The sequence below is a fragment of the Rhinatrema bivittatum genome, chromosome 4, assembly GCF_901001135.1.
Source record: "Rhinatrema bivittatum chromosome 4, aRhiBiv1.1, whole genome shotgun sequence".
Taxonomy (NCBI): domain Eukaryota; kingdom Metazoa; phylum Chordata; class Amphibia; order Gymnophiona; family Rhinatrematidae; genus Rhinatrema; species Rhinatrema bivittatum.
In genome coordinates this window covers 51,846,694-51,859,382 of record NC_042618.1, presented here as the reverse complement: position 1 = coordinate 51,859,382, position 12,689 = coordinate 51,846,694, and the positions used below count along the sequence as shown (strand labels likewise).

Here is a 12,689-nt window from a genome sequence, read left to right as displayed (position 1 = left end):
GTTTGTGGTTGGAGATTCAAGGTGCTTAGCCTTCCAGAGCATGATGCCTGGGACAGATTTAGTCAGTCTTCGGTGCATTTCTGTGGATAATGGTATTGTAATACACTGAGGCCAGTTCAGTATCTCACCTCTGCTCCAATTGGGCTGCAGCCCGCCATGGGAAGAACAAAACGAAGGTATCTGTGTCACAGCTGCTCACCGGTCAGAGGGAAACGTGTACAATTTAGCCAGCAAGAAGCAACTCCAAAGGATTGGGGTTTTTTAAATGGATGCACTTTGTGTCTCCCTGAGCCCCTGTGATGAGAGGATGGTCTGTGGGCAGAGAAGTACTTTAAAGTATGTGCCCTACCTTTCTCTGTCCAGATGGAAATGCTGCTTAAACATTCAGAGCAGTCTCTATTTACCACCCAAGGATTTATAATCCTAACTTCTTCTTTTGAAAGTGAAAATCCAGATAGAGCAGTTTCATTTTGAACTTCTGGTATTGGTTTTTTCAGCAAGGTCTTGTTTTCAGAAAAAAAAAATTTCCTTGATTTTGTCTGATCGGCAGCTTGGGCTGATTGCCTCCCTTTCCCTCCCCCCCACCACACAGAGCAGCTGCTTTCCCTCTGCTCAGTACTACAGCCAACATCTTAGCAACGCTTCCATTTCTAAGAGGAGCGTGATTAAAAATATATTTGGATCTTTATCATTTGAAGTGAAGCTGTGGCATAAAGAGCGGGCATACCCTTTATTTTTGTATATTTATTTCTGTTTGTTTGGTTTTTTTTTTTTTTGGAACAGGTCACGGCTGGAGTACCACTGCCAAAGGAATACACTGCGGAGGTAAATGTAGATTGCATGCCTTGCAAATTCAGACAAAAGAAGAACCCTCTAGAATTGAATGCAAGCTTCAGTCCCCTCCTCCCTTCCTCAGAGACTTACAATTAAATCAGGGAATGAACAATTGTATTTGCTCATGTTTTAGCAAGGAAAAAGCTCTGTGTGAGGAGAGTAGCAGAGACCTAGAAACTTCAGAACGAGCGCTGGAGGCCTAGTCTGGCATCGGGAGGAGAAACTTTGCTAAGCGCGCAGTCGTCTGTGACCTAGGCTGAGTGGAAATCTGTGGGAGTCGCATGAAAATGAAAAGCTGACACTGAAAGCTAGACACGTACAGATTCTGGCTTGCCCAGGGCAGTTCCAGGGAGTCTGAACATTACATGGCTGTATGGACAAGTCTCTTAATTTCAAATGAGTTTATTGGGAGGGGAGTGGAGAACATCGTGGCCCACTGATGGCTAAGAATGAGGAAACTTGCTACCTGTCAATATCTGCTTCATTTAAAAAAAAATATATATATGTACATAGAAACCAAAATGAAAACGGGAATAGCTGTAGAGTACCTGCAGATGGCAATTGTCCATTGCGTTGGTTCTCGTTACTGTGACAGTCCAGTCAGTCGGCTTGTTCAAGTCCTGAAGAAATTGGAAATGGGTTTGGCATATGCAATAGCCATGCATGCAGAAAATTATTTTCAGAGTCCTAAAGAGAAGGCCAGAATCACAGTGACCTGGTCAGTGCAGAAAAGACGTGAATGGGTTCTCAACCCAGTTCTCAGGACGCACCTAGCAGGTCGGGCTTTCAGAATATCCACAGGGAATCTGCATACAGTGGAGGCAGTGCATGCACATCTTTCTCATGCGTACTCTTTGTGGATATCCTAAAAATCGGACTGACTAGGTTGATAAAACCTGCGATAAGGGGGTGTAGAAAGAGTGCTAGATGCAGGGTTCTGGAAAATATCCTGATTACGTTTTTTTGCCTCTCCTCAAAACAGTGCTATATTTACTGCCATCCTCAAGGGCTGCAAACAGGTCAGGCTTTCAGGATACTCCGAATGAATATACATGAGAGAGATGTGGATGCAGATCTCTCATGCATATTCATTGGGGATGTCCTGAAAACCTGACCTGTGAATGCCATGGCCATAAAGTGCTATTCAGCTTAAAATAGTCAAAGACCAACCTTTTTGTGTGCTTGTACGCTTATACCATGAATGTTTAAAACAAGTTTTATGAGCTGCTTGTTTTTCTGTCGACAATCCAGTGCCCTTTGTAAATGTTGGCATTGAATGAGATCTTCCCATCCCAGCCACCTACACTGCCAGGCTCTAGCCACCCTGTGCTCTGCAGCCCACAGCTGGATTCTGCAGAATGGCCTTGTGCCAGCCACCATGGTTACTTCTTACCACCCCATCCTCAGGCTTACCATAACCTCAGCTACCTCCTGTGGCCAGAGAGAAAAAGTGCGCTTCTTTTAGGGCTTTCGTGATGTGGCTGTTAAACCTGGCCGGTAGGGATTGTCATTCTTTCGGTGACGGGGGCTGTGAGCTGGTGAACAGGAATTGGATTCTGAGGATAAAACAGATCTCCAGAGAACAGAACTGGATCTCATTGAGCTGCAGATTAGAGAAGGGATTTAATGTGGCAGAATGAAGCAGTTCCTCTAATCATAGATCACTAGACCGGTTTGTAGATCTTTAGACTACGTCCATCAAGCACGGATTTCATCAGACCCTATGATGATCGTGATCTCATAGCATCGGTCCAAGAAAGATCCTTTTTGAGCTTTTCAGCTTATTCTTACTGTGTAGTAACTGAATATGGGGTCGTTCTTTATTGAAATCTATTAAATGAAGTGGTATGTTGTGAGTTTCCAGGGCAGTCAAACACAAGCAATCAGAAGCTTCATTTTTCAAAGTAACCTTTATGACTGATGTGCCCAATTAACTGGGTTTTTTCCTGAGCTCTGTAGCAGCCGATGTCCCCTTCCCTTTTGGGTCCATGCTCGAGTGAAAGTCATAACGGTTGGGAATTAAAATTGCAAAGGTTGTGAGAGTGGCTGATAACAAAGAGTGGCCCTGGCTGTTGTCACTGCTGTGGTTTTGGGTTGTTTGGGTGGTTGGTTTTCTCATGCATATGAATGTGTTAATCCAGTGGTTCTCAACAGATGTGTTGGGACACTGGTGTGTCGCAAGGTCCTGGGAGGTGTGTCGCAGGGCCAGCAGATGGCTGCCTCCTTTTCAGCCCGGGTGGGAGTTGGTTGACATTATTCTTACATTGGGTCTGATGGGAGGATGCTCTCACTTCCTTCCGTTCTTTCTGGCCCAGTGGGAGACTGTTTCCTCTCCCAGATGAGAATGAGACATTGCCAGCTCCTGCTGTTCTGGGCCTGATGGGACGCAAACTTTATCTTCCCCTGCTGAGTCTGGGAGTGATGCTGCTGCTGACCTCTTCACCCTATGGAGGGTGGGGGAAAGGAGGATGGGGGGATGCTGGGAAGATGACATGGAATGGAGAAGGGAGTGAGGGGGCTGCTGAGCAGGAAGGGGTGGGAAACTGGTCGGGGTAGCTGGGCAGGCAGGGAGATGGGATGAAGGCTGGGAGAGTCAAGCAGGGGCGAGAGGGAGCACAGGGAAGAGGATGAGGGGTCAGGAATGCTGGGCAGGGATATAAGTGTCAGTGGATGATTGAAAGGCAGTAATTGGGAAAGTGAGGAGGATGGAGGCATGGAAGGGGAGTGATGGGGGTGCAAGAGCCATAATATGTCAGTTTTGGGAATCTGCATTTCTTCTACCTTTGTACTTTGCTTAGTGTAGGATGATATTTATTTCTGTTTCTAGCTCTCCAGTTTTGCACTGTATGCAGAGAGTGGCTTTTTGAAGTTTCCATTCCAGTTTTTGTCTCCACATTTGTAATTTGTGGTATTTTATTCTATATCTGGTGAAGGTCAGATCTTTGTGTGATTGAGGTGAGGTATTTTATTAGAAGGTAGGGATTTGTATCAGTCTTCTTTGTGCTTTCTCATTCTCAATAGGACCTGCATTGGTGCTGCACTGCTGCCTTTTCATAGGAAGGGCTATTGCTGTTTGCATTTTTTGAATTAGTGTTGCAATGGTATGGAAGGTTTCCTACACATGTGCCGAGTGTTTCTTTTCAGTTGTTGTAATTGACAATGCGCCTGGTAGTAAAGGAGTTTGTTTTTCAGTTACTGAGATAGCACCAGAATCAGAATATCTTTTTTTAACTAGCGAGTTGTATTTGAAATATCCTAGTTCAGCTCTGCATCCATTGTTTGGGGATTGGGGAGGGGCAGGTTCCTATGGTACATGTTTACATTTAGCCCCGTGATGGTCGCGTGTTCAGTGTGTCATGCATGTAATAAGCATTATCTGCCAGGTGTGTCCCAATAGAAAAGAGGCTGAGAACCACTGCGTTAATCCATCTGCGTTCTCCTTGGACTTAGACCTTGTCCTCAAAACAAGTAAGCACATAACTTACTGTCAGCCGAGGATGCCGATACTTGCAGTCTCCCCCACCTTTTAGTTTTCTGGAGCTTGTATCCCACATGGTCTTGTAACGTGAGGAGCTGTGAAACCTAATTAATGCACATTCTGATTTTTCACAATGTGTGGTGACATTCGGTGCTAATGACATTTCACACTTGCTGTAAGGAGAGGTGTAAAGGAAGAACATGAGAATTCCTCCAGGAGTTACTAGTTTTGTTTCAAACTTCTCTTACTGTTTCCATGGATGTTTATGGAGGGAGCAAACGAATGTGAACAAATTATAGCTCTGTTCTTCCAACTTTGTCCAGCTTCTCTTATGCAAAGGAAGCCTAGCTCCCAGCTTGGCCCCCCTGTCGGAGGGTCTGAATGGAAGCCTAAAGGCAGGCTCTGGTCAGGCCCCCGTGCAACCTTTACCATTGTTCCGAACCTCTATAATGAGTTCCCGGTCTGGAGTGCAACACATTTTAGCATCCTGAACAGCAAATAAGAGCAATATTCAAGGTTTGGTTCCAGGTTTTAAGGCAGAGGTGGCCAACTCTGGTCCTGAAGAGCCACACCCCGTCCTGGTTTTCAGGATATCTGCCATGATTATGTATGAAAGAGATTTGAATGCCTTGATTCCATTACATGCAAATCTATCTCGTACATATTTGTGCCAGATATCCTGAAAACCAGGCCTTGTTGTGACTCTTCAGGATCAGAGTTGGCCTCTCCTGTTTAAGTGTTGGGGCACGAACTGAAAACTAAGATCTAGCTTAGACCATTCCTCCTACCCTGCCAGTGACTTCTCTGATTAAAGGGGAAAGTTCCTGGCAAAACTGTGAAAAGTTATCCTAATAAGGTTAAAGTGCTTCCCTAGCTGGACACTAAGGTTGTTAAACACAAGGGATCCAGCCATACACTGGGAATATCTTTTTGGTAAATACAAAGCAAAGAACAGCTTAGTTTAATTTGGGATCAAATTGTGTGGGGGAAGGGTTGTTTTTTTAGGTATTTTAAATAATGTAATTACTGAAGTGAACAGTTTTTTGAACCTATCAGACCTCCCTCAAATTAATTAGTGTGTTTTTAAGGCAATTTTGAAACTCCGTGGGCTGTAGTCTTTTTTTTTTTTTTTTTTTTTTTTTGTGGTTGACAGAAGCAAACTGTAGACACAAGAACAAATAAAATGCTTAAGAACATAAGATATGCCATACTGGATCACACCAAGGGTCCATCAAGCTCAGTATCCTGTTTCCAACAGTGGCCAATCCAAATCACAAGTACCTGGCAAGTACCCAAACATTCAATAAATCAAAAGCTAATATTGCTTATTAATTACTGCAATAGCAGTTTATGGATTTAACCTCTAGGAACTTATCCAAACCTTTTTTAAACCCAATTACACTAACTGCTGTAACCACATCCTCTGGCAATGAATTCCAGAGCTTAACTATGTGTTGAGTGAAAAAGAATTTCCTTTGATTTGTTTTAAATGAGCTACTTGCTAACTTCATGGAGTGTCCCCTAGTCCTTCTATTATCTGAGAGAGTAAATAACTGATTTACATTAACTTGTTCAAGTCATTTCATGATTTTGTAGACTTCTATCATCTCTTCTCCAGACTGAACAGTCCTAACTTCATTAGCCTTTCCTCATAGGGGGCAGCCATTTCATGCCCCAGTGATAAAGGGGATGGAATAGCTCCCCCATGAGGAAAGGTAAATACGTTAGGGCTGTTCAGCGTGGAGAGGAGATGGCTGAGCGGGGATATGATAGAGGTCTTCAAAATCATGAAAGGTCTAGAACGGGTAAAATGAATCGGTTATTTACTCTTTCAGATAATAGAAGGACTAGGGGGCACTCCATGAAGTTAGCAAGTAGCACATGTAAAATTAAATGGAGAAAATTATTTTTCACTCAACACACAATTAAGCTCTAGAATTTGTTGCCAGAATATGTGGTTACAGCAGTTAGTGTAGCTGGGTTTAAAAAAGGTTTGGATAAGTTCTTGGAGGAGAAGTCCATTAACTGCTATTAATCAAGTTGTCTTACATGGCCATTGCTATTACTGGCATCAGTAGCATGGGACCTACTTAGTGTTTTGGTACTTGCCAGGTACTTGTAGCCTGGCTTGGCCACTGTTGGAAACAGGATGCTGGGCTTGATGGACCCTTGGTCTGCCCAGTATGGCAAGTTCATATGTTCTTATCATTTTGGTTGCCCTTCTCTGCACTTTCTCCAGTGCAGCTATATCCTTTTTGAGATGTAGTGACCAGAATTGCACGCAGTATTCAAGGTGCAGTCTCACTATGGAGTGATAGTCATTATGACCTCCTCCATTTTATTTGCCATTATCTTCCTAATAATTCCTAACATTCTGTTTTCTTTTTTGAACACCACAGCACACTGAGCACCACAGCACACTGAGTATTCATTGTGACGCCTAGATCTCTTTCCTGGATAGTAACTACAGCAAGGGTTAGTTCTCCCTATATGCATCACTATGCACTTGTCCATATTAAACTTCATCTGCCATTTGGAAGCCCAATTCATTACAATCCATTTGAAATCTAACTAGTCTGCATAATTTTGTGTCATCTGCAAATTTGAACACCTCATTCGTCTTACCCCTTTCCAGATCATTTATAAATATATTAAAAAGCACTGGTCACTGAGGCACTCCACTATTTACCTTTTTCCACTATAAAAACTGACCATTTAATCCTACTCTCTTGTTTCCTTTCTTTTAACCATCTTGCAATCCACAAAAGGACATTGCCTCCTATTCCATGACTCTTAGTTTGCTTAGAAGCCTCTCATGCAGGACTTTGTTGAATGTCTTCTGAAAATCCAAATACACCACATCTACTGGTTCACCTTTGTCCATATGTTTATTCACCCCTTCAAAAAATGTAGATTTGTGAAGCAAGACTTCCCTTTGGTAAATCCATGTTTGCTGTGTCCTATCAAACCATGTCTGTCTAAATGTTTTGTGATTTTATTCTTTATAACAGTTTCCATTATTTTTTCCAGCACTGAAGTCAGGCTTACCGGTATATAGTTTCCCGGATCACACCTGGAGCCCTTTTTAAATATAGGATTTACATTGGCCATCTTCCAGTCTTTGGGTCATTGTATGATTTTAATGATAGGTTACAAATTAATTGAAATAGGTCTGAAATTTCATTTTTTAGATCTTTCAGAACCCTGGTGTGTATACCATCTGGTCCAGGTGATTTACTACTCTTCAGTTTGTCAGTCAGGCCTACCACATCTTCCAGGTTCACCATGATGTGGTTTAGTTGATCTGAATCATCACCCATGAAAACCTTCTCTGGAACGGGTAACTCTCCAACATCCTCTTCAGTACTGAAGCAAATAAATTGTTTAGTCTTTCCACAATGGCCTTATCTTCTTTGAGTGCTCCTTTAATGCCTTGATCATCCAACGGTCCAACTGACTCCCTCACAGGCTTTCTGCTTCGGATATTTATTTATTTATTTATTTATTTATTTAAGGTCTCTTTTATACCGACATCCGTTGACACATCGCATCGGTTTACAAAAAACAAAAACATTTGGGCAGAGCCCTTACATATAACAGCGGAACAAGATTAACTTTTGGGCGGGGCCCTTACATATAACCAATAGAGTACATTAAACAGGGGGGTGAAAACTAGCTATAAATATAACTCAATATGAGTAAACCAACTATATACACAGATAGGAGAGTTCAAAGTACAAAAAACAGCAGGCAAATTCTTAGTCTTAAATCGGAGGCATTCATAGTTGAATTTCAGTTGAATTTCAGTTGAATGAAGATCTTTTAGCTAAAATAGCCTCTTTCACCTCATCTTTTAACCATGCTGGAAATCATTTTGCCTTCCTTTCACCTTTCTTAATGCGTGGAATACATCTGGACTGTGTTTCTAGGATGGTATTTAACAATGTCCACGCCTGTTGCACACTCTTAACCTTTGTAGCTTCACCTTTCAGGTTTTTTTTCTAACTATTTTTCTCATTTTATCAAAGTTTCCCTTTTGAACGTTTAGCACTAGAGCTGTGGATATACTTACTGTCCCCCTTCCAGTCATTAATTCAAATTTGATCATATTATGATCACTATTGCCAAGCGGCCCCACCACAGTTACCTCTGTCACCAAATCATGTGCTGCACTGAGAATTAGATCTAAAATTTCTCCCTCTTTGGTTCCTGAACCAATTGCTCTATAAAACTGTCATTTATTCCATCCAGGAACTTTATCTCTCTATCAAGCCCTGATGTTACATTTACCCAGTCAATTTGGGGTAATTGAAATCTCACATTACTGCACTACCTATTTGGTTAGCTTCCCTGATTTCTCTTAGCGTTTCACTCTGTCTTACTATTTTGGCCAGGTGGATGATAGTGTACTTCTATCACTATACTCTTCCCAACACACAAGGGATTTCTACTCATAAAGATTCAATTGTGCATTTAGTCCCATGCAGGATCTTTATCCTGTTGGATTCTATGCCTTCCTGGACATAAAGTGCCACCCCGCCACCATAGCTCTATCCCATTGTGGTTATCTTCTTTCCACCATGTGTCTGAGATGCCAATAAAGTCTGTCATCATTCACTGCTTTCCATTCTAATTCTCTCATCTTAATTCTTAGACTTCTGGCATTAGCATACAAACATTTCAAAGTGTGTTTTTTGTTTGTATTTACATTCTGCTTTTCAGTTGACAGGGAAAAATTGGAATATTTTAGCTCAGGTGAGTTTTTATTTTTAGGCACTTGGACTACTTTTCTTATTATTGGAACCTCTCTGTTGGGATGCCCTAACTCTAATGCTTCATTAGTATCCTTCAAAGATACCTCCCTCCGAACCTTGTACTTCTGAGCGACTGTCAGCTTTCCCCTTTGATCTAGTTTCAAAGCTGCTCTACCTCCTTTTTAAAGGTTAGCACCAGCAGCCTAGTTCTACCCTGGTTAAGGTGGAATCCATCTCTTCAGAAAAGGTTCCCCAGTTCCTTACAAAACTGAATCCCTCTTTCTTTTACCATCATCTTATCCACGCATTGAGACTCCAGAGCTCTGCCTGCCTCTGGGGACCTGCGCGTGGAACAGGTGTTAAGCGCTAAATCATGCTAAAAGGCGCTTCTCCATGAACACAAGGGTACCATACCAAATTTAGTAGAAACAAATTTTAATTTTTTATTGCATATAAGAAATTGCCATGCTGGGTCAGACCAAGGGTCCATCAAGCCCAGCATCCTGTTTCCAACAGAGGCCAAACCATGCCACAAGAACCTGGCAAGTACCCAAACACTAAGAAGATCCCATGCTACTGATGCAATTAATAGCAGTGGCTATTCCCTAAGTCAACTTGATTAATTGCAATTAATGGACGTCTCCTCCAAGAACTTATCCAAACCTTTTTTTGAACCCAGCTACACTAACTGCACTAACCACATCCTCTGGCAAAAAATTCCAGAGCTTTATTGTGCGTTGAGTGAAAAAGAATTTTCTCTGATTAGTCTTAAATGTGCTACTTGCTAACTTCATGGAATGCCCCCTAGTCCTTCTATTATCCGAAAGTATAAATAACAGAGTCACATCTACTCATTTAAGATCTCTCATGATCTTAAAGACCTCCATCATATCCCCCCTTCTCCAAGCTGAACAGCCCTATCCTCTTCAGTTTATTCTTCTTGGTTATAGATCATTTGGTTTGCCCAGTTCCCTAGCTGCCTGGTATTCCCCGACCATCCCGGTGCTAGCCAGGCCTGTCCCTGTTTACCTGCATACTTACAGGAGTTTAATCTCACTGTTCCACCTAAGCAATGCAGGTACCCTTGGGAGGTACAGAGTCACAGCAGTTCTCTCTGTCTGGATGCCCAGGAAAAGTACTACTCTGTCTTTCTTTGTATGTCAGTGCTGCTTTTTATAGGTAAAACATACAATAATCCCTAAGTTACATGAACCTATGGGAGTATCATGTACACAGTTTCTCATGTTAAAACAAGATGAATTAAACCTAAGTTACCCTGATCCCTCTCCCAAATTGAGGCCCACTTGCCTAATGTTCACATCAATCTTCTGTTAGTCCTTTTGTCCTGACAGGTTTTCACCCTCAGGGAGGTTTCCAAGACTCTGGTTTCACTGGTGCCACTGTAGTTGAAACGTTAGCCTGTGAGATTCTGACCTTTTCCTTCTGCTTTTCTGTGACCCCCATGACTTTCCATCATAAGTTTTTGACAGCTTCTGCTGCTGTCCAGATGTCTCCTGTAATTTCTCCAAATTAGTCAATAGGGCATTTAAGGTTCCCATGGCCAGAACTGCAAGCAGGCCAAGGCAGCAGAGGATTCTGGGTGAGTCATAGTCTTCTTGTTGGTCTCAGACTTAGGCACACATATCACAGGGAGCAGTTAAGAGAAAGCTACCCTGGAGGTTGTGGATTTCAGGTTTCTACCTAAAAACCTAAATTTGGCTTCCAGAACCTCCCTACCACATTTTTCTATGTCATTGGTGCCCACATGTATCACGACAGCCGGCTGCTCCCCAGCACTGTCTAAAATCATATCTAGGTGAAACATGAGGTTCGCCACCTTTGCACCAGGTATGCATGTTACCAGGCGATCCTCATGCCCACCATCCACCCAGCTGTCTACATTCCTAATAATCAAATCGCCAACTATGACCGCCGACCTAACTCTTCCCTCCTGGGCAATAGCCCTGGGGGAGACATCCTCAGTGCGAGAGGACAGTGCACCACCTGGAGAGCAGGTCCTTGCTACAGGATCATTTTCTGCTGCACTAGGTTGATGCTCTCCGATCATGAGAACTTCCTCCTCCAGGGCTGCCAGACTGGAGTTGGGACTTGGCTACTATGTCCCTAAAGGTCTCATCTATATATCTCTGTCTCTCAGTTCCTCCAGATCTGCCACTCTAGCCTCCAGAGATCAAACTCGTTCTCTGAGAGACAGACTTGTACAGTTTCTCACTGGTGGATAAAAGAAATCATACATGTGACACTCGATGCAAAAGACTGGGAGGCCCCCCCTCTTGCTGCTGGACTGCTGCCTTCATCTTAAATTTGTTTAGTTCCTAGTTAAACTTTAGGTTGCTATGGAAGTAGGAATGCATACAATTAAATGTATTAGTGTATTCACTATATATCTGGTAGTGACCTACAAGGGAATGATCAAACTCCTGATAAGGTGTGGGGAATTTCTGAGTTTAAGTTAAAAGGCTGATTTTTTTTTTTTTAATATTTATTATTTATTTTTAAGTGTGAAAGTGATACCTGCCTATAAATTAATGGATGACTAGGGGTAGGAGGGTTGGGAAATACAAACACACAAACTTCTGTAGCCTGCCTTTATGACTACCTATTTAAAACAAAACACACTAACATACCCCAATAGTTTACTTCTCCCCAGTATGTTTGAGTTTTAAAAATTTCTCCAAGCAGTACTTACTGATTCTTTCCAGCCACCAGCAAGGTGATCCTCTCCTCTCAGTGCTCCCACTTGTGTTCATCCCAGTTACAGTCACTTTCCTTCCCCCTCCCTTGTAGCAGCAGACTGTCCTGGTGTTTGTCTCTCAGCCGTCCGTGGTGCTGAACTGAATGTCTTTGCTCTGTTCCACTTGCAGAATCTGGAGCTGTTGGAGCAAGGCTGCAGTAACTTACGCAAACAGATTGAAAACGCTGCTATCTTTGGTGTTCCAGTAGTGGTCGCTGTGAACGCCTTCAAGTAAGTAAAGGCACCACCAGTTGGGGGATTCCAGGATTGGACTGCACCATCATTGCACCACAAGCCAGAACTGATGGAAGTTACATCTAGCTGTGATAAAGAAGAAAGTTGCCCCACCCTCTCTGTACACTCCAGCTCCACCCCCTCTCCCTCTCTCTGTATGGAAGCTGAGCTATGCTCCTCTCTCCAGCTCTGTCCCCATCTCTCTCTGAATTGTCCAATCCCCCCTCTTTACTACCATACAGTACACCCGAGCTCTCTGCTACCACACATCTCAATTACACTCTCCTACACTTCACAGTATTTCCCCGTCTTTGGATGAGCTTTAAGTGTTACTATTTGCATAAAGCCCTTAGTGACAGATGAGAGCAGAAAGTTTAAAAGCCTTTCTCACAATTAGTGGGGCAAATTTGCATGCCACTGCTGAATAATTTCTCAATAGCACCAGCACAGTCAAACTATAATCAGGACTTAGATCGAATCTGTTAGCTCTCTGGCCTTCTTGCTTTCACAGTCTCTTTAAGGGCTATGAATAGAGCCCCTGGTCTCCCACAGTGCTGTGGCAAAGGCCCTAAAATTTATCCCTTGCTGTGGAATTTGTGTGGTGCCCTGGTCAGGAGCTGGCCAGATGCTTCTG

General features: G+C 42.8%; 1 protein-coding gene across 2 annotated transcripts in view; it reads left to right on the top strand.

Annotated features, from left to right (window-relative positions):
- The window catches only part of MTHFD1 (methylenetetrahydrofolate dehydrogenase, cyclohydrolase and formyltetrahydrofolate synthetase 1), a 144,366-nt gene that overhangs the window by 100,432 nt on the left and 31,245 nt on the right, over positions 1-12,689 (top strand). For both annotated transcript variants that reach the window (XM_029598114.1, XM_029598115.1), the window contains exons 22-23: positions 784-825; positions 11,952-12,052. In XM_029598114.1, the coding sequence (XP_029453974.1) occupies positions 784-825; positions 11,952-12,052 (143 nt within the window). The remainder of the gene's footprint in view (positions 1-783; positions 826-11,951; positions 12,053-12,689) is intronic.